This window comes from Kryptolebias marmoratus, linkage group LG10, assembly GCF_001649575.2.
Source record: "Kryptolebias marmoratus isolate JLee-2015 linkage group LG10, ASM164957v2, whole genome shotgun sequence".
NCBI lineage: Eukaryota > Metazoa > Chordata > Actinopteri > Cyprinodontiformes > Rivulidae > Kryptolebias > Kryptolebias marmoratus.
This window is the reverse complement of record NC_051439.1, coordinates 9,871,749-9,890,278: the sequence shown is the minus strand read 5'-3', so window position 1 is coordinate 9,890,278 and position 18,530 is coordinate 9,871,749. Positions and strand designations below refer to the sequence as shown.

The following is an 18,530-nucleotide window of genomic DNA, read 5'->3' as shown; positions in this document are numbered from 1 at the left end:
TTATATTGTTTGAAATATAAGAACTTTGTGTCAAAATGTCTAAAAAGGAGAATTAAGGCATTTTTTGAAGGTCCTCAAAGAACCAATTTAATGTAAGAGAGCATGATCACAGTAAAGGGAGCTCATACAAGAGATAAGCTGGTGGACCAAGGGGGTTGCAACCCTTTTTAGATTATATTTAGTGTTCAAATGTGTGTTTTTTACTGTAATATATATATATAAACTACTGCTTGCATGCCCATGATTTAAAGAGTAAAATCCCATCTGTGTTCAACATCCATACTCTGGTTGGAGGTTTCTCTTCTGGATTTATTGGTTGTAGTTTGTTATACTGATAATTGTTTTGCTTTAGCAGATGACCTGTTTATAGTTATCTGTTTCATGAGTGATGATAGATGACGTGAGGGCTTTTCCTTTTGCAGACATGTGAATACAGTTGTGCTTTCAGACTGTTGCAGGACACATGCTCTCAGACACAAAAAGATTCCAAACTGCTCAACTGCATTTGGTCATATAAGGAAAGAGGAGGGGCAGGGAGGCAAATGGGCTGTGGAAGGACAGAGTTGTTTTATATGAAGACATCTCACATCAGTCTACTTTCTTCTAAAACATCAGTCACGTTCAGACAAAAGACAGAAGCAGCAGCTTCTGGAAGAGTGTTGCTTTACTTTGTTTTCATCAGGAGACATGACTCTGTCAACTACAAGGTACAGTTTGTATAAGCTTTAATGAGTATTACTGTGTTTTACATTTATTTTTTACTATATGAGAACTAAGCAATAGCAAATTATTCTCTATGAGTGTCTAATGTTTTACAAATGAGCACATAAACATGCTGACTCCAAGACACTAGAGCAAAACTTATAATGAGAAGTATTAGAAATACAAGAAGTACAACAAATACATCTTCAGAGCACATGAGTAACATGTTTTTGTTTAATGATTAAACATGTCACTTGACTGTTGAAATAGATTTTTTTTGTATTTTAAACTAAAGCATCTCTAACTGTTGCTGCATTAAAATCAACAAGATTTCATCTCTAAAGGAAAATGTGCTGAAATTTAATTGATTCTGAACATAATGTACAAGAAAACAGTCTCAACCCATAATATGTGCTCACAAGTAAACTACATCTAAATCAAGGGTTTTTTCCTAAGCCTTGTTTACTGTATTTTGAAAGTCATTTTCTATATTAAACATTTCACAGCAAAATATATTTAAGATCATATTAAATTTAGTTTTAAATTGTTTGAATATTACTTTAACTAGTCGTTCCACTTGCATTGTTTTGCAGCCCCCCTGCCAACATGACGTTTTGGACTGAAGACCAAAACCAAACAAGTGACAGCAGATGTATTTTTGACAATGAGGACTGGACTTATACAGTCGTTCCAGTCTACATCCTGGTTATCTCTCTGCTGGGAATTGTCCTCAATGTCTTTGTCCTGCTGGTTTTCTGCCTCCACAAGAAGTCCTGCTCCACACCTGAGATCTACCTGAGCAACTTGGCTGCTGCTGACTTTTTTCTAGTTTCTATTTTGCTCCTTCACGCAGTCAGTCTGTCCAACCGTCACAACTGGACTTTTGGTCAAGCCATGTGCAAAGTTTCCTATATGAGTATTATAATGAATTCCTTTTGCAGCATCTACTTCCTGGTTCTGGTCAGCATAGATCGTTTTTTGGCTCTGGTTCACCCTCTGTCCTACAAAAGAATACGCAGGTCAATCTTTGCCAAACTGGGTTGTTTGCTGGTTTGGATTCTGGGTTTCCTCTTTACTCTTCCAGCTCTTATCTACAGGGAATTATTACAACATAATAATAGAACCCTTTGTTCTATCAGTAATTTAAGCTTTACTACAAAGATGACAGTTTCATCTGTGAACTCTGTGGTTAGGTTCATCATTCCTGTTTTCATTATTTCCTTCTGCACTATAAAAAATATTAAAGCTCTTAAAAACAGGTTAGTACATGGAGTAAATGCAAAGAAAACAGATCAAAAGGCAACCACTCTGATTCTGGCAGTCCTGCTGGCGTTTCTGATCTGTTGGGTTCCATTCCACCTGATCAGGTTCCTGTATTTGCTCCATGATGCTGAAATTATAACTGAATGTAAGACACTCAGAATCTTGTACATCTGTGGGCAGATCTTCACCTACTTAGCCTACTTCAACAGTGTTCTCAACCCCATTCTCTATGTGGTTGTGGGCAAAAACTTTCGACAAAAGGTAAAAGAACTCTTCAGTCAGTGGAACCACGAAAGAATCACGACTGTCAGCCATACTTCCACAAGCACAAATCTGTCAAGAGTGGTTAATCATATTATTTAAAGAGATATGTGTTAGGATATTTGTTTGTTTTTTTAAGCACAAGTTAATGTCAGACCATCTAATCTACTAAAAACGGTGTGTAAAATTATCTGTATGATCATTGAGAAATTAGTTGGAGTCAAGGCTGTGGTGAGTTTTAATCAAAAGTGTCTCTTTGTTCTGACACTCTGTTTTATATCTTGTGAACAATTTTTTTGGAAATATAACTCTTGTTTGTTTAGAAGTGCTTTCATAATAACACAATAATAATAATACTGCTACATAATTAAACAGCTTTACCAAATGTGTTTTATGTCATAAAAGTGATGAACTCAAATCGACATAATGGAAGAAATAAACAAAAAAGATGAAATCAGAATTTGTTCCTTTTGAAATTGAGTATGATTCCAATAAAACACTGTAACTAATGTCACGCCTGAACATATTGTATATCATTATACTTTTATCTTTTTCTTCACAAATAACAATGTGTAACCTCAAAACTAATCCTGTCATAACTTTATTAATTTCTAACCTCTCTGTATGATATTGGAAGTTGTGCTTTTTTTTGGACTGCATGAAAGTGTATCTTTAGAAGCCAGAAAAATAAATATTTTACTGCATGTTAATCACAAGAGCTTTTGTTGTTGCTTTGATTTTCACAGTCACCTGACAGGATTGACCCAGAGGCCTCCCATTATCTGTTAACTGTTTTTTAAAAAGAAATGTCTGAAAAAGAGAAATAAGACATTAGTTTTGAGGTCCTCAAAGAACCATTTTACACAAGTACAGAGAACATGATCACAGTAAAGGGTGCTCATGCAAGAAATAAGCTGGTGGGGAGGGGGTTGAATTCTGTTGGGGTTTTTTTAAACTATTATTAGTGTACAAAGTTATGTGTTTTCAATTGCAAAATATAAGAAGTAAATATAATGTAAATATATAATGTAAATAATGTTTGCGTGCCCATTATTTTAGAGTATAATCCAATCTGTGTTTAACCCACATGCTCTACTTTGAGGTTAAAATCTAAAAACCTATTTATTTTGGCAGCACTTTCACATATCAATTTCCACAATGATAGTTACAATTTTATTAATAAGCCTTTGTTACATTTTATGTTTCATCGTCTATTCTTATGCATCAATTTTATATATATTTTTTTTAATTTTATTTTATTACTTTTAAATTTATTTGTTATTTTTATTGCATCTATTTTATTGCTTTGTATTTTCTATGTTCTATTTTTGGTTTGACACTATCTTTCATTTCTAGGCACTTTGATTTACCTCAGTGTTTGAAAAGTCATACACAAATAAAGCTGAGTTGAGGTTCTTCCTGGGAGGGACAAAGATGGACAGGATTAGGAATGAGGTCATCAGAGGTACAGCACAGGTTGAAGGACTGAGAGATAAAGTTAGAGAGGCCAAACTGAGACGGTTTGGACATGAGCAGAGGAGGGACAGAGGGTATATTAGTAGAAGGATGTTCAAGACGCAGCTGCCAGGAAAAAGACAAAGAGGAGACATATGGATGCAGTTAGAGAGGACATGGAGGTAGTTGGAGTGAGGACAGAGGATACAGAAGACAGAGTCAGAGGATGAGTTGCTGTGGCAACCCCTGAAAAGGGAAAAAGAAAAAGAAGAAGATGAGTCCTTTTTCCTTTTGCAGACATGTGAATACAGTTGTGCTTTCAGACTGTTGCAGGGCACATGCTCTCAGACACAAAAAGTTTTCAAAGAACTGCTCAACTTCATACAGTCCCACTAGAGGACGAGGTGGTGCAGGATGGCAAATGGCCTGGGAAGAGAGAGAGATGTTTCATATGAAGACATCTCACATCAGTCTACTTTCTTCTAAAAAGTTAGTCACATTCAGACCAAAGACAGAAGCAGCAGCTTCTGGAAGAGTGTTGCTTTACTTTGTTTTCATCAGGAGACATGACTCTATCAGCTACAAGTTACAGTTTGTACAAGCTTTAATCAGTATTACTGTGTTTTACCTTTATTTTTCTTTTATTTGAGAACTAAGCAATAGCGATCTATTCCTTACCAGTGTTTAATATTTTACAAATGAGCACAGAAACATGCTGACTCCAAGACAATAGAGCAAAACTCAAAACAGGAAGAATGAGAAAAACAAGACGCACAACGAATACATTTTCGGAGCATGTTTTTGTTTATTGATTAAACATGTCACTTGACTGTTGAATTTTGATGTTGATTTCAAGGTGACAGGGTCAAAAGTTGGGGTCAAAGGTCAACATCACAGTTGACCTAGTGCTCTAACTCTGCAACAGTATAATGTAGGAATGTCAAACTGCAAGGCTGGTTTGTTTGTCTGTCTGTCAGCAAAGATCAGGTAAAAATTAAACAGATTTGGAGGAAATTTTCAGGAAATGTTGGGGTTGTCACAAAAAAAAGAATACAATTTTGGTACTGATCCAGATTATGACCCCGATCTCACTATTTTTTAATCACGCTGTGGCCTTGATAGAGGTTTGCACTCTCTGAGAGACTAAATGATAAGAAAAATGACCACAGGACAAACACTTTAGCAGTCATTCTGCCATTTGTGATCTTTTGGTTTCCATATCATCTGACAAGGATAGCAGGTTTATTTACTGAAGTCAAAATTCTGTACATCTGCCTGCAGATCTTTACCTACTTATTCCACTTCAGCAATGTTCTCAACCAAATCCTCTCCACCACAGTGGGAAAAACTTTAAAAAAAAAGCTACAAAACTCTTCAGGGAATGGACCAGCAAAAAATTCTGCTCGTCAGCAAAACCTCCTCTAGCACAAGGCTGTCAAAAAAGAATTAAATCTAGAATTAACACTGTCAGATCTGCAAACAAGTCATTTAATTGTTTTATGATTTTTTTTATAGTTAAGGTATGTTGTGAATATTTTATATTCAATTTTATATGTTCATTATAGAGGCGAGCTGTGAAAAAAAAGTCAGGTTTCTCCACATTTTCGTAGGTTTGTGTCATGTAGATAAGTGGGGTGGTTTTTACAACTGCATACTCTCAAAGTTGTAAAGTCAAAGCCCGTGACATTTTATTTTACTGGAAGTTAAAATTAAAGTGTTTGAGATGTTTGGTTGTTGGTGTAATCTATGTGAAAGAACAAAGTGTTAGCAGCAAAAAGGAAGAATAATAAAATTCAAGAATTCCTAAAAAAGTATAGAATTTTGAAATGGAAAATGTGTAAACACTCTGAAACACGCACATGTTGAAAGTATGACTTACATTTGTTTTGATCACCTGGACTTGGTCTGTTTTGCTAACAGAAGCTGGCTTATTTGGGTGCAAAATTGTCATGAAGTACCTGTTTTATGTTGGCTGTTTAGCGGGCTTTAGTCTCTTGTACCTTTAGTTTAGCATTATCATATTTCAGTTTATGCTAGCTTATTTAGCCTTCCTGTACATTTAGTTTAGTTTAGTTTATCTTAGCTCATATTTTAGATATTGTTAGATTCCTAATTGTTGTTTAGTTCAGCTTTAACTATAACATGTTTTCATTTAGATTATACATGATTGATGTTTTTACATCTGTATCTCTAAATTTGATCATGATGTTTTTATGATGTTTGATATGATGTTTTTATCTGTATTTGATTATGTACCTGATTGTTGTTTCTATGTTGTAAAGCACTTTGAGTCGCGGAAAAGTGCTATATAAATAAATTTCACTTCACTTCACTATATACAAATGTCAGTACAATGGTTATTTTTGTTGTCAGTTTACTATTTTTCTATTTGACAATGTTACGTTGGAGCTACAAAGCGTGGCCTGTGATATCTCCAGTATGTGTGTGTGGCGGGGGTGTGGGTGTTGGAACGAAGATATGGCCCATATGTAATATGCACACTTTTCCACTGCATTTACGTTGCGTATCAGAAAGAGGAGGATCAATATGAAGAAGGGGGTGGGAAATGATCAAGTTATTTCACATTTTAAAGACATCTGACGTCAGTTCACATTCTCCTTCAACAGTCAGTCGAACAGAAAGAAGCACACGGTTTTCCAAGTTTCTTTTCTTTGTTTTCATCAGATGAAATGCATCCTTACACCACAAGGTATGTATAAGCTTTAACGCCTAATAATGTTTTATTTTTATTTTATTAAGATAAGTCCTCCTTTGTGCAAAGCTAAAGAAATCCATTTTGTTATTTAAACATGGCAGGGTTTTAACTGTAGACTGTCACAGCATGTTCCCTGTGGGATAAAGACGTTCATTCATGCTAAAAGTTGAACCTACAGTCAGAAGATTATTATTAACATTTATAATTAATGGAGATGTGCATTTGAAAAATAAATGGAATTACTAATAAATAGCAGTTAGTGCATTAAAATAAATAGTTTCAGTATTTTATGTGAAGTAGATATATATAATCTTTAGTTTTTGCCTTCTTTTAATGATGTATTGCTTGGTCTGAACACATCTTGGACTTGTTTTCCCTCTTATATTTTCTTACAGTGCCCCTGGCAACACCACATTTGAGACTGGCATCCAAAACGAAACTAATGCCAGCATCTGTATAAATAAAGATTTAAACTGGAAGCTCACTTTTGTTCCAGTCTATATCCTGCTTATCTCTGTGCTGGGAATTGTCCTCAATGCCTTTGTGCTGATGGTTTTCTGCTTGCAAAAGAAGTCCTGCACCACACCTGAGATCTACCTGAGCAACTTGGCTGCTGCTGACCTTCTTCTGGCTTTCTTTAGGATCTTTTGGGCAATCTACATTTTAAATGAATACAACTGGACTTTTGGTCGAGCCATGTGCAAAGTTGTCCATGCAAGCATTCTGATGAACGCCTACTGCAGCATCTACTTTGTGGTTCTGGTCAGCATAGATCGTTATTTGGCTCTGGTGCACCCTCTGTCCTATGAAAGAATACGTTCACCATTTTTAGCCAAAAGGGGTTGTTTGCTGGTTTGGATTCTGGGATTCATCTTTTGTGTCCCACAGCTTATGTACAGGGATGTGACACTTCACAGTTGTAATACTAATTACCCAAACATTCCTACGCATCTAACAATTGCCACGACAACCTCTGTGTTTGGGTTCATCATTCCTTTTTTCGTTATTTCCTTCTGCACTCTAAAAATCTTTAAAGCTCTGAAAAGTAAGTTAGAGGTGGGAGTAAATACAAGAAAGACGGACCAAAAGGCACCTACTTTGGTTCTGACAGTCCTGCTGGCGTTCTTGATCTGTTGGATTCCATACCACCTGGTTAGGATACCAAGTACACTTCGTGAAGTCAAAATTCTGACTGGGTGTAACTTGTTTAAAATTCTGAATATCTGTGGGCAGATCTCCGCCTACTTTGCTATGTTCAACTGTGTCCTCAACCCCATTCTTTACATCATTGTTGGAAAGAACTTTCGGGAAAAAGTTAAACAGTTCTTCAGGCAGTGGAACCCAAAAAAAAACGGACCAACATCTTCACATTACGATGAACCAAACTGTTAAGAAGATGATGCTGGGGACCGCACAAAGTTCACTAGCTGGAATAAGATTTTCTGAAGTTGTGTTTTAAAGGTTTTTTTTTTTTTAATAATTATTTTGTATAATGTAAATAAACAGGTTTCATTTAGTTTAACAACCACAATTTATCAACATTTGAACGTCAAACATAATGGCATGTTAGACAATCCACGCTGAATGAACAATCCTAAGTGTTGCAGTGTTTGTTTGTGAGATCTGCTGTATGTGAAAGTTATCAGAGCTTTACCAAAAAAAAAGAAAATTATGTTCACTGACCAAAATTCTGTAGAACAGCGGGAAGCCTTTACATTTCTTTTTATATGCTGAGGTTTGTTCCCAGTCTTGACCTATTCTTGATACACTGATTTATAGTAATATAACTTATATAATAACTTTCTCAGCCAAGTCATTTTTGTATGGTTTATGTGTGTTAATGTTCAGAGGGAGGTTTCCAATAAACTAAACAGGTTTTTAATCTCTTTCCACACTGTATATTTACCAGACCCTTGTATGGTTTTTTTTTCCTGTGTAAGGGTAAAAATTAGAATAGAAAACTGTTCATATTCATATACATATTATAAGTAAATTGTGATTGAAAAAACAGTTGTGGTTCTTTATTCTGACATCCTGTTTTTCTAGTGTGCAATTTTCCCGGATATGAGCCTCACTCTACCCATCACACCCTAATTGTTTCTTCAGAAATGCTTTCTGAACAACACAATAATATTTCCGCTAAATAATTAAACAGCATTATCACATGTTTTATATCATATCAGTAATGGACTCAAAGTGACACAATGGAAGCAGTGTAATAAAAAAATGAAAGCAGAACTTGTGCCTTTGTGTGTGTGGTGCATGTCTTGTAAGTGTGTTTGTAGTTCTCATTACTGGGTCGTGGCTACAAATTCAAAGCATTCCTTGTAGGAATGCATACTGATCGTGGCCTTTCATGCAGTGTTAAACTAAGATTATCTTATGTTAAGAGTTGTTGGTGATGTAGCTGTTTTGGTCAAACTTGAAAGTTTTAGTGCTTGGAGTTTGTGTTGCAAATGACTTTCATACTTCCACATCAAGCTATAGCTCAATATACTGTATGTACATATGATTGAGTTAAAACCAGTTTTGTGTTGTCTAAGTTCAATTAGCTGTGATGGCCATCTTGAATTGGAAGTTAAGCAGTAGATGTACATTCACTGATTACTTTGAGTGTTTCGTTAAAATCGGTTTAGTGGTTCATGAGATATTTTGTTAACATGAACACAGACAAGACAAAAAAAATAAACTTTATTGCCCATCTTTTGTCATAGCCAACTTAAAATGGCTGTAAGTTAGGTGATTTCACAGATATAAAACTAAAACACACACACCAAACAATATGGTTGGTATTTATCTTGAATGATTATTGAAAGTGTATAGTTTATTTGTTTTGCTTTATTTGGTCTGTTTTGATCCTGAAACTTAGAAGCATGAAGTGTAATGTTTAACTAGCCTGATTGGCTAGTTAAACATTAGTTATGTCCATTGGTTGGTAATGGGACATAATTTGCTAATGTGATTCAATGAATGCTGTTTCACTAGTTAAAAGATCAGATTTTGTAACAGCTTAAACCACCCAGTTATATGCATCTGTCCTGAACACCTTAAACACATTTGCATATTTGTGCACTTTGTTTAGTACAGTTTGTTTAATTTTCAAAGTCATATCACATGAGTCAAAGTCAAGTACAGAAAAAATTGCTAGAATTATAAAATTGCTCCTCTTCTGCCAAACAACATATGTCTGTAGTTGAAAGGAGGAAGGAAGTACAGAAACAGGACTTAGGAACTGACTTCATAAGATGACAAACATCAGTTTAGTATTGGTTTCTGTTCTCCTGAACCCTTTGATGCATGAATTATGATAAATTCAGCCAGGATTTTTTTCCCGAAAATTTTATTTTATTTTTCTTAGGGTATAAAAAAGGTGGATTTTTTTTTTGTTGTAAAAATATGATCTCAAATTCATCTTGAAGTTGAGGAAAATGTGTTGCACTTGCAGTGTATGGCCAGTCGATGGCAGTGTATTACATGATGCACAAGTGCAGTGTTTTTCAGCCTTTTTTGAGCCATGGCACACTTCTTATGTTAAAAAACATTCTGCAGCACACCGCCAACCGAAAACGTATGAAATGGCACTCTGTACTCAAGTAATACAGCATATATAATGACAATAGTCTTAATTTATTCATACTTACTCAGTGTGAGACCTGGGCCTGTTTAGATGAACACAAAGTCAATATCCTGGCAGGAACTGAAGAAAGACAAACACGAAGCTCTTCCTCAACAGCTCTCAGTCTCTCTCAGTTTTTAGTTTTTATATCAGTCAGGCTTGAAAAGCTCAGCTCACACAAATATGTTGTGAAAAAATGGGAGCATCATTGAGACAGCTTTGTTGGCCAGAATAGGGAACTCCTTGGCAGCTTTTAACCAAAACCTGTCCAAAGGTATCTCAGCAAACCTGAGCCTTAAACCATGATGCAAACATCTGACTGATGCACATTTTTTCCAGAACAACAATTTCGATGTCTGCAGATATGCCATAAATACGTCAAGCAATTGTGTTATCTGAGAGAGGAACTTTATCTGTCTTTCATTGCTTTAGGGCCAAGCATCGATGGGTGTTTCATTGAGAGGTTCTGTTTAAGCTTACTTGGAGCCATGGCGCTGTCAGATAGCTTTTCACTGCACATGAGGCACAACAGAATCGGGGCCGCTGCATCAAAAAAGTAAATCCGAAGAAAATATAGCTTTCACTGCACTGCCTCGAGCTCACCGTCTTTGCTTTCTTTTGGCTGTCCCTCATACTAGGGCCTTCATCTGGATCTGAATTTTGTCAAGGGCCGTGTTCTGAGGTAGTACTTTTCCTTTTCAAAAACTTCTCCATTGCTCAATTAACATGCTGCCACCCACTGACATGAAAGAGTATTACATTTCTCTGCCCGTCTGTATTACAGCAGACACTCAGCAATTGCAACAGACCATGATTTATTCATTCTCAAATGTTTTAGGACTAATTAAGTGAAGATACACTTGATGGCCTCTCATGGCACAGTAGTGTGCCACGGCACAGTGGTTAAAAATCACAGAACTAGTGTCCACTTTAGTGACTAATGCAGTTATGACATAAAAACCCATACATATACAAGAAAATGACTTTTAAATAGCTGTCTGCTGCAGTGACCATGAAAGGGTTAAAAAGTTGGTGACATTCAAGCAGGAATAAACAACCATTACTGGAAGAGTTGGCATCTACAACAGATTGACTTTTGTAGTCAGTGCCAATAACCAACCTTAGCCAGCACAAAAATTGCTAGTTTTAAAAAATAGGCTAGTTTTTTTTTTTTTTTTTTTTTTAACGATAAGGACTTTAATTTAAAACAAATATCTAAAGAGCAAGTTTTAAACCTGGCTGTTGTTGTTTTTTGGGGTGGGGGTTTTTCCAATATGTCATCATTTTTACTGTAGATCTTATTCGTCTCAATGTTTGCTGTCAAATATAAATCAATCAATCAATCAATCAAATTTTATTTGTATAGCACATTTCAGCAGCAAGGCATTTCAAGGTGCTTTACATAATAAAAAACAAAATAAAAACAGCATGTGACATTGAATAAACAGTAAGAAAGAGAAAAACATTGAAGACATCAAAAACCCGCACTCGAACCCTAATTTAGCCATAAGCAACTCTAAACAGGTGGGTTTTAAGTTGAGATTTAAAGGCACCCAGTGTTTCAGCTGTTTTACAGTTTTCTGGAAGTTTGTTCCAAATTTGTGGTGCATAGAAACTGAAAGCTGCTTCTCCTCGTTTTGGTTCTTCAGTCAGTTATTATTATATTTATTGAGACCTTTTTGACTTTCTTTATCCTTAATGAATGTTACATTATTGCCTTTCATCTTATGATCTTTCTTACCATCTATGCTCATAGTAACCTTCTTTATCCATGGTTTTTTCTATGCCTGGCATTTTTAACTCCTAAAATTCAAGGAATCCACCGTAAAGCAAAAACAAGGAATAGAAAATGACTGAGGCTCGCATGCTACTCTCCTTTAACTTTGTGGGCGCTCTTTAATTATGCTCTATTTTATGCCCCAGATGTTAACAATCTAGGAGAGAGAAAAGTTTAGACCAAATGCTTGAATCAGTATCAGTTTAATATTCTCATCTTCTTCCTTAAAGTTCTCTATTCCTCTACTGGCATGTCCCACAGGGTGAGACTACACAAAACTGCTCTTTGATTCTTTCCCTATTAAAATTGTTCCAGGAACACTGATTCATCGAGTTCAACAGTTTGATCTTTGCTACTTCCCAACAATTAAATGTGTACAGAAACCTCTCCTCACATTTCTAAATCTCAAAATAAAAAACAGCCCACACAGTTTCACAAACATGTTCTCGTTGCTTATCTAAAAGAAACATTTTTCTGATTATAATCATTGCATAAAGTGGAGCTAAAGGGTGGGAGAATCATTTTCTTGTTTTTAACACTGGAACTCAATGCTTTTTGCCCCCAACAAGCCTTTATTTGGTTAGCTCTCAGCCCTACTGCACATCAGGGACTAAAATATTTATGGAACTATACAGTCTTGGTAACGTCCCCATATTTGGACTGAATTGTAGAAAACAACTACAGCAGCTTTAGGTCACTTTTTAGATCAAGTAAACTTGAGTAAACTAACAACATTTTCCTGCTTCACACAGCACCAGATTGACACTGATAGCACAAAATTATATGCAAATTCATATTCCTGGGAAGCAAAATGGATTATTTGTACAAACCTACAAGAGTTGGCAATCTTGAATAAAGGTTCTTTACTTAAAAGAAAAGCAACATTGCAAAGAAGAACGTGTATACATATAATTCAGCAGTAACTGAACTCCTTTTTACTTTTCACTTGGATTCTTCTGTTTCTATTTTTGTTCATTTTCATTCCTATCTATCTGTCTTATTTGCATTGCCGAGCATATTTTGTTTTTCCTGCAACACAAAGTTTTCCATTCACAGTCACATTCAAGGCTTCATTGTGCAAGGATGAATTCCACGCTCCTCAACCGGACATGCACGCCTACATCCTCGGTGGACCAGCGAATGTATCCAGCTGTCTACTCTTTGTTCTTTATTGTGAGTTTTCCAGCCAACTTCTTATCTCTGTATGTAGCCTGGAGGCTGATGATGAAAGGGAACAGCATGGCGGTCTACCTCGTCAGCCTGTCCATTTCTGACCTGCTCTACACAGTCACCCTGCCTGTTTGGATTGAACTTGCCCTGCAGAAGCCTGTGGCTGATGGTCTTTGCAGCACTCTGTATTTGATCATGTACAACAGCTTCTACGTTGGCTCAGGTCTTCTTTGCTGCATCTCTGTTGATCGCTACCTGGTGGTGGTCTACCCTCTACATTTTCAGTGGGTCAGAGAGGTGAACACATCACTGGTTGTGAGCATTGCTGTTTGGATTCTGGAGATATTCGTCCACATTCTGTTACTTCACCACATAGGGGCGCTGGAATCTTTCTCATACCTGTGTCATCAGCAGATACCCGTACCACGCAAGGATGCCAACGCGACCCTCATTCGAGTTTTCCTGAGTTTCGTCGTGCCTGTCATCATTATGACCTTTTGCTATCAGCGGATCATGCAGTCACTCAAGCAGAGCACCTCCATCTTGGCAAGAGAGCGCAGGAAAGTGGGACTGCTGTTGTTGTTCCTCCTTTTAACTTACATTGTGTCCTTTGTGCCCTACCAGACTGTCATGTTCCTGAGGGCAGTGATGGAGCCGGGGTCCTGCAGCTGGGCCATGAGGCTCAGAGATCCATATCTGGTCACTGTTGCCACTACGACTCTGAACAGCACTCTGGATCCCATAATTTACTGTTTAATCAATGAGAGTGCCAAGACAGAGATAAGAAAAGCTGTGGAAAAAGGAAGGAACGGTTTTATCAAGAGGAAACCTTCAAATATTAGAGCAGTTTCTTGACTAATTATTTGTTTTTTAAACCTGTAATTGCAAATCAGATTTCAAATTATTTGTTGTAATGAAACTACCGTGTTTTTACAAATACACTTTATTAGAACTATATGTGTTACTTGTGTGCTGTGATTAATTGTGGTGTAATTGTTCTAATAGTGACTGATTTGGTCAGATGAGTAATTTCATTAAGAAATATCTGAGTGTTTTTATCTTGTTCATTGGTTTGCAGAAAATAAATGGTTTTATTTATGTTTTTATGGAAAACTCTGTATGAGTTATAATTGAAATTTTTAATACTTTTTTTTCCAAGCATTGTATATTATTTCCTCAACATTTAAACTAAAGAACTAAAACCCCAAATGAAGGCTTTTGTTGTGATTTGTATGAACCAAAGAGACACATTCAGCATCTTTAACAGGCCTCTCTTGTAAGACGATGAGCCTCAAGAGATTTTTTTTCCTGAATAAATAAAGGAAAGAAAGATTCTTTGAAAGATTCTAAGTACAGGAAATATGAGTGTTTATGACAGATTTAAAGATAAATATAAACACTTAGTCCACCCCCCATTATCAACATAAATGCACTGTGGAAACACTCAAACATGCTTTCATCAGGCAATAATGAGCATCACCTTCACATGAGTTCACTTTTGTATTTACACAACGAATATTAAGCCACAGTGTCTCCTATGGTGACCAAACAAAGTCTGCTGTCTGTTCGTTTGTTCTGTCACAGCCTATCACCTAGTGACACAGTAGTCAGGATCTTTAAATGGGCAGCAGCCGTCTCTTCCTGTTCAAGCAGCTCATAAATAAGTGGAGGTCAGTGCAGCTCAACTCTGCAGCTGATTTAATAGTTTTATTTAAACCAGAATGAGTTTTACAGACAGAGTTAGGTTTGGGTCAAATAAGGAGTAAGTAAACGCCTTTCAATTTTAAGCTTTAGTTTCCCCTCTGAGTTATTTGCATGCTTAAACTGTTTAAATTACTATATGAGACTTTAGTTGTTGTTTTTTTTATCCAGTGATTTGTGTTATATTTTACTTGAAAGGAGCAACATAGTAATGCAGTTTTTTAATTAAAGGTTTTAATGGTCTTTTTTTTTTTTTGTCTTTCAAGCCAAAAATGTTGTGTATCTTTGCAGGGAAATCTGATGAACAGTCAAAGGTGAAAAAAAAACATGTCATCCCTAAAAACTAACAAAAATGGACACGCTATCTCTAAAAGGGATCAAATTTGTTTGCAGTGATGATAAACGGGTTGACAGGTGAGGTCTGGCAGGAGTTACCATGAACTGGGATGTTTACAGACGACTCTGTGATCTGTAAAGAGATTAGGGAGCAGGCGGAAGAGAGCCTGAAGAAGTGGAGGTATGCTCTGGAGGGAAAAGGAATGAAAGCTTAGAAGCTAGACTGGATCCATGTCTGTGTAACAGTGAAGCTGCAAGGAGTAGAGGTATTGAAGTTGAGTTTAAGTACCTGTAGGTGACCATCCAAAACAACAGACAGTGCTCAATAAAGATGAAGAGGAGAGGAGAGTGGATGTAGACAAGTGTCAGGGGTGATTTGTGATAGAAGGATAGTTTCGAGGAAGGTTTCCAAAATGGTAATGAGACCTGGAGAGCCACTGTCCTGCATGTTTTACTTGTTTCTCTGCTCCAACACACCTGATTTGAATCAGTGTGTCAATAACAGGCTTCTGCAAAACATAAAGAGGGAATTTAATCACTGAATCAGGTGTGTTGGAGCAGGAAAACAAGTAAAACATGCAGGAGAGTGGCTCTCCAGGACCAGGGTTGCCTACCCCTGTGCTATGGTGTACGGTTTCAAGATAGTGGCACTAATAAAAATACAGGGTAAACTGGAGTTGGTGAAACTGAAAATATTAATTTTCATTTTGATTGACCAAAATGAACAGGAGCAGGTTGAGCAGTTTGGAGACAAAGTTAAAGAGACAAGGCTCAGATGGTTTGGACATGTGCAGAGGAGGGATAATGGATATATTGGACAAAGCGTGATACAAAGGAGAGGGAAAAGAGGAAGAGCACAGCTTGATGGATGTAGTGAAGCAGAATGTGCAGAGGACTGGTGGGAAAGAGGAGGGTGTTTGGGATGGGGGGAGATGGAGGTAGATGATCCACTGTGGCAATCCCTAAAGGGAGCAGCTGGAAGAAGGAAAAGAAGAAAAAAAATCAACCAATATGAAAAAAAACATGCAAAACTAAAGCAGAAGATCTGAAAGATACATCCTCGTTCAGAGGCTTTGCACTATTAGCTCTTTTAGAATCACCTTGCTGGTAGAAAATTACTATTTTATGCTTGTCAAAGATTCAGCTACTAAAACTGAAGCATTGGTATGGGTTGCTAGTCATAAAAGATGTATTTGGTTCTTTGCTAATTTGTTTTGAGTAAAGCAATGTTGTTGGTGCCTTTTCTTTCTGGTTTGGGGATTATTAAGAAGGTACTTACTGTTTAAAAGCAATTAATCAATGATTGTGATGTTTAATTTGTACATTTTAGGTTGCACTCTCATGACATGTTGTATTCCTTCTTTAATGCCTTCCTGATTTTCTCTCCAAGGCATTCGGTGTGAAAACGCCACATCTGCAATGGAAAACTTGACCCTGATCACCAATCTTTCAGAATGTTACGTAATTGACAGCGCACACAGGAGAAAGCTGTTTTTGGTCTACTACCTGGTTGTTATCATCATTGCCATCCCCGCCAACGCCTTCTCCCTTTATGTGTCCTGGCAGCACATTCGACAGAAGAACGACCTAGGAGTGTACCTCTTCAACCTCGCTTTGAGTGACCTGGTCTTCACCGTTGGGCTTTCCCTTTGGCTGAACTTCCTGTGGAGAGGAGTTTGGGCCTATGGAGGTTGCGTTTGTTTGCTGTCGATTTACACTCTCTTCACCAATTTTTACACCAGCGAGGCTCTCCTCTGCTGCATTGCCTTTAACCGTTACCTGGCTGTGGTTCACCCATTAAAGTACACCATCTTGAGGAAAGTCAGCACCGCAGCGGCAGTTACTTTTGCCATTTGGGTGTTGGTCATCTGTTTCAATGCCTGCACCATAACCTGGGAGGACTCATACAGTCAAAGCAATATGTTTCCAATGTGCTATGACATTTTTCTGCCACTGTCAGAGAGCATGATCCAGGCTAACATAGCACGCTTTTTCCTGGGACTTATTATTCCAGTTCTGCTTGTATTTTTTTTAACCCGTGGGACTTATTTGGCAGTGAAATCCAACCAGGCCACAAAGGAAGAGGAACGATTACACATTTTAAAGCTACTAACACTAGTTCTTATATGCCTTTTGTTCTGCTTTGGACCAGTCCATATCATGATGCTCGTGCGCACACAGTTACACGACTGTGAGAGATTTAAATGGTTCCTCTGTACCTACAAGATGAGCACAGCTATGTCTTGCCTCAACTGTCTTGTTGACCCACTGCTTTACTGCTTCATTACGAAAACAGGGCAGGCGAATGTCAGACAGGTCCTGGTTTACTTCCTGAGAATGCAAAAAATCACAGAAGAAAGCACCACAAGTGAAGTCCAACACAATAATCAATAACAATCAAGACTTGACAGCGCCCTGTTTAAGCAATGGTTGATTTATGAATTAACTCCATGTTTTAGTCATTTTCAGCAACAAAAGATCAGCTAGGTATCTGGACCAAAGAAGTGTAAACAATTTTCTTATTTGGCCATATTGAAAAAAGTCAGTAAACAGACACACATTTACAAACTGAATTAAAACGTGGAACAGTAAGTTTATAAAATAATCTGAAATGTTCACTTGGAATACAGTCTCTGCCTAACTCTTGTTGCTCATTTCTAGATGTAAACAAGCAAATGTATGTCTAAAAACTAAATTGGAACCTCAAGAATCTATGACTGACATCTCAGAAGCCATGCTTACTTGAAAATTATTTTATGTGCTCCTTAACCGCAGTAAAACTCTTTTGGTCTGTCAAAGAAAATGCCTTTAAACTCTTTTTATAAAATAGTTGGGTTTATTATAATCACCTTTGTTAAACTGAAACATTCTTCGATCACATCTGCTTTTTTTTATTTTAGGCATTTATCTTTAAACCTAATTTGTCTTTCACAACTCGTGTATGGGCCTCATCTGCTGCTCAAGTTGCACGATGTATATGAATGATCATGATGTTCTCAAGTCAGTTTTTTAAAATGTCAGAGAAAAAATAGGCAGTTTCACATAAGATCATTTAGGGGAAAAAAAGTACATTAAATAGGGCTTTAAAACAGTGGATGAATGTTGTTTCTCTTCCAAAACTGTTTTCACATAACTGTAGATATGTGAAAACAGTGTGGGGGTGTTGCAGTTTGTTTTTGTTTTTTTTAAATCATACAAATACTTTCAAATGTGGGTGGACATGAAAAGAGTCAAGGTTCTCACACTCTGTGTACAACATAGATAAACACATAAAAATAACCACGTGATGGGCAGATTAAAAAAATATTATTTGGATGCCTAAAATTTCCAGAAACAGTGCATGTTGTTGTACTTGTGATGTAAGTGAAAATCATGTAGTAAGAAAGTGACGAAGTCTTAGAGGGGAAAAAATATGTACATTGTATCTTGTGTGATAAATTAAGGTGGTGTGGGGCAATAAATAAAGCTGGAACATCAGCACTTTTCAGTTTGAATTGAGCAAGCTCCTTGGGTGAGAAGTCTTCAAAAACAAA

The 18,530-nt window shown here is 36.8% G+C and overlaps 4 protein-coding genes across 4 annotated transcripts; all 4 read left to right on the top strand.

Moving 5' to 3' along the window:
- The first annotated feature begins 687 nt into the window (after nt 1-687).
- Nucleotides 688-2,538, top strand: LOC108233866 (B2 bradykinin receptor-like). The gene is made up of 2 exons (XM_017412579.3): nt 688-707; nt 1,296-2,538. Exons 1-2 carry the CDS (start codon nt 688-690, stop codon nt 2,326-2,328), a joined length of 1,053 nt encoding a protein of 350 aa, XP_017268068.1. The 3' UTR covers nt 2,329-2,538.
- A 3,833-nt stretch (nt 2,539-6,371) lies between these two features.
- On the top strand, nt 6,372-7,789 carry LOC108233873 (B2 bradykinin receptor-like). Its single transcript, XM_017412593.1, has 2 exons — nt 6,372-6,391; nt 6,793-7,789. The coding sequence occupies exons 1-2, from the start codon at nt 6,372-6,374 to the stop codon at nt 7,787-7,789; spliced, it is 1,017 nt and encodes a 338-aa protein (XP_017268082.1).
- Nucleotides 7,790-12,669: 4,880 nt separating this feature from the next.
- Nucleotides 12,670-14,098, top strand: LOC108234638 (G-protein coupled receptor 4-like). The gene has a single exon (XM_017414000.2). It carries the CDS (start codon nt 12,874-12,876, stop codon nt 13,813-13,815), a length of 942 nt encoding a protein of 313 aa, XP_017269489.1. The 5' UTR covers nt 12,670-12,873; the 3' UTR covers nt 13,816-14,098.
- Nucleotides 14,099-16,393: 2,295 nt separating this feature from the next.
- Nucleotides 16,394-17,845, top strand: LOC108233878 (psychosine receptor-like). The gene has a single exon (XM_017412606.2). The coding sequence runs from the start codon at nt 16,417-16,419 to the stop codon at nt 17,389-17,391; it is 975 nt and encodes a 324-aa protein (XP_017268095.1). The 5' UTR covers nt 16,394-16,416; the 3' UTR covers nt 17,392-17,845.
- Nucleotides 17,846-18,530: the final 685 nt, after the last annotated feature.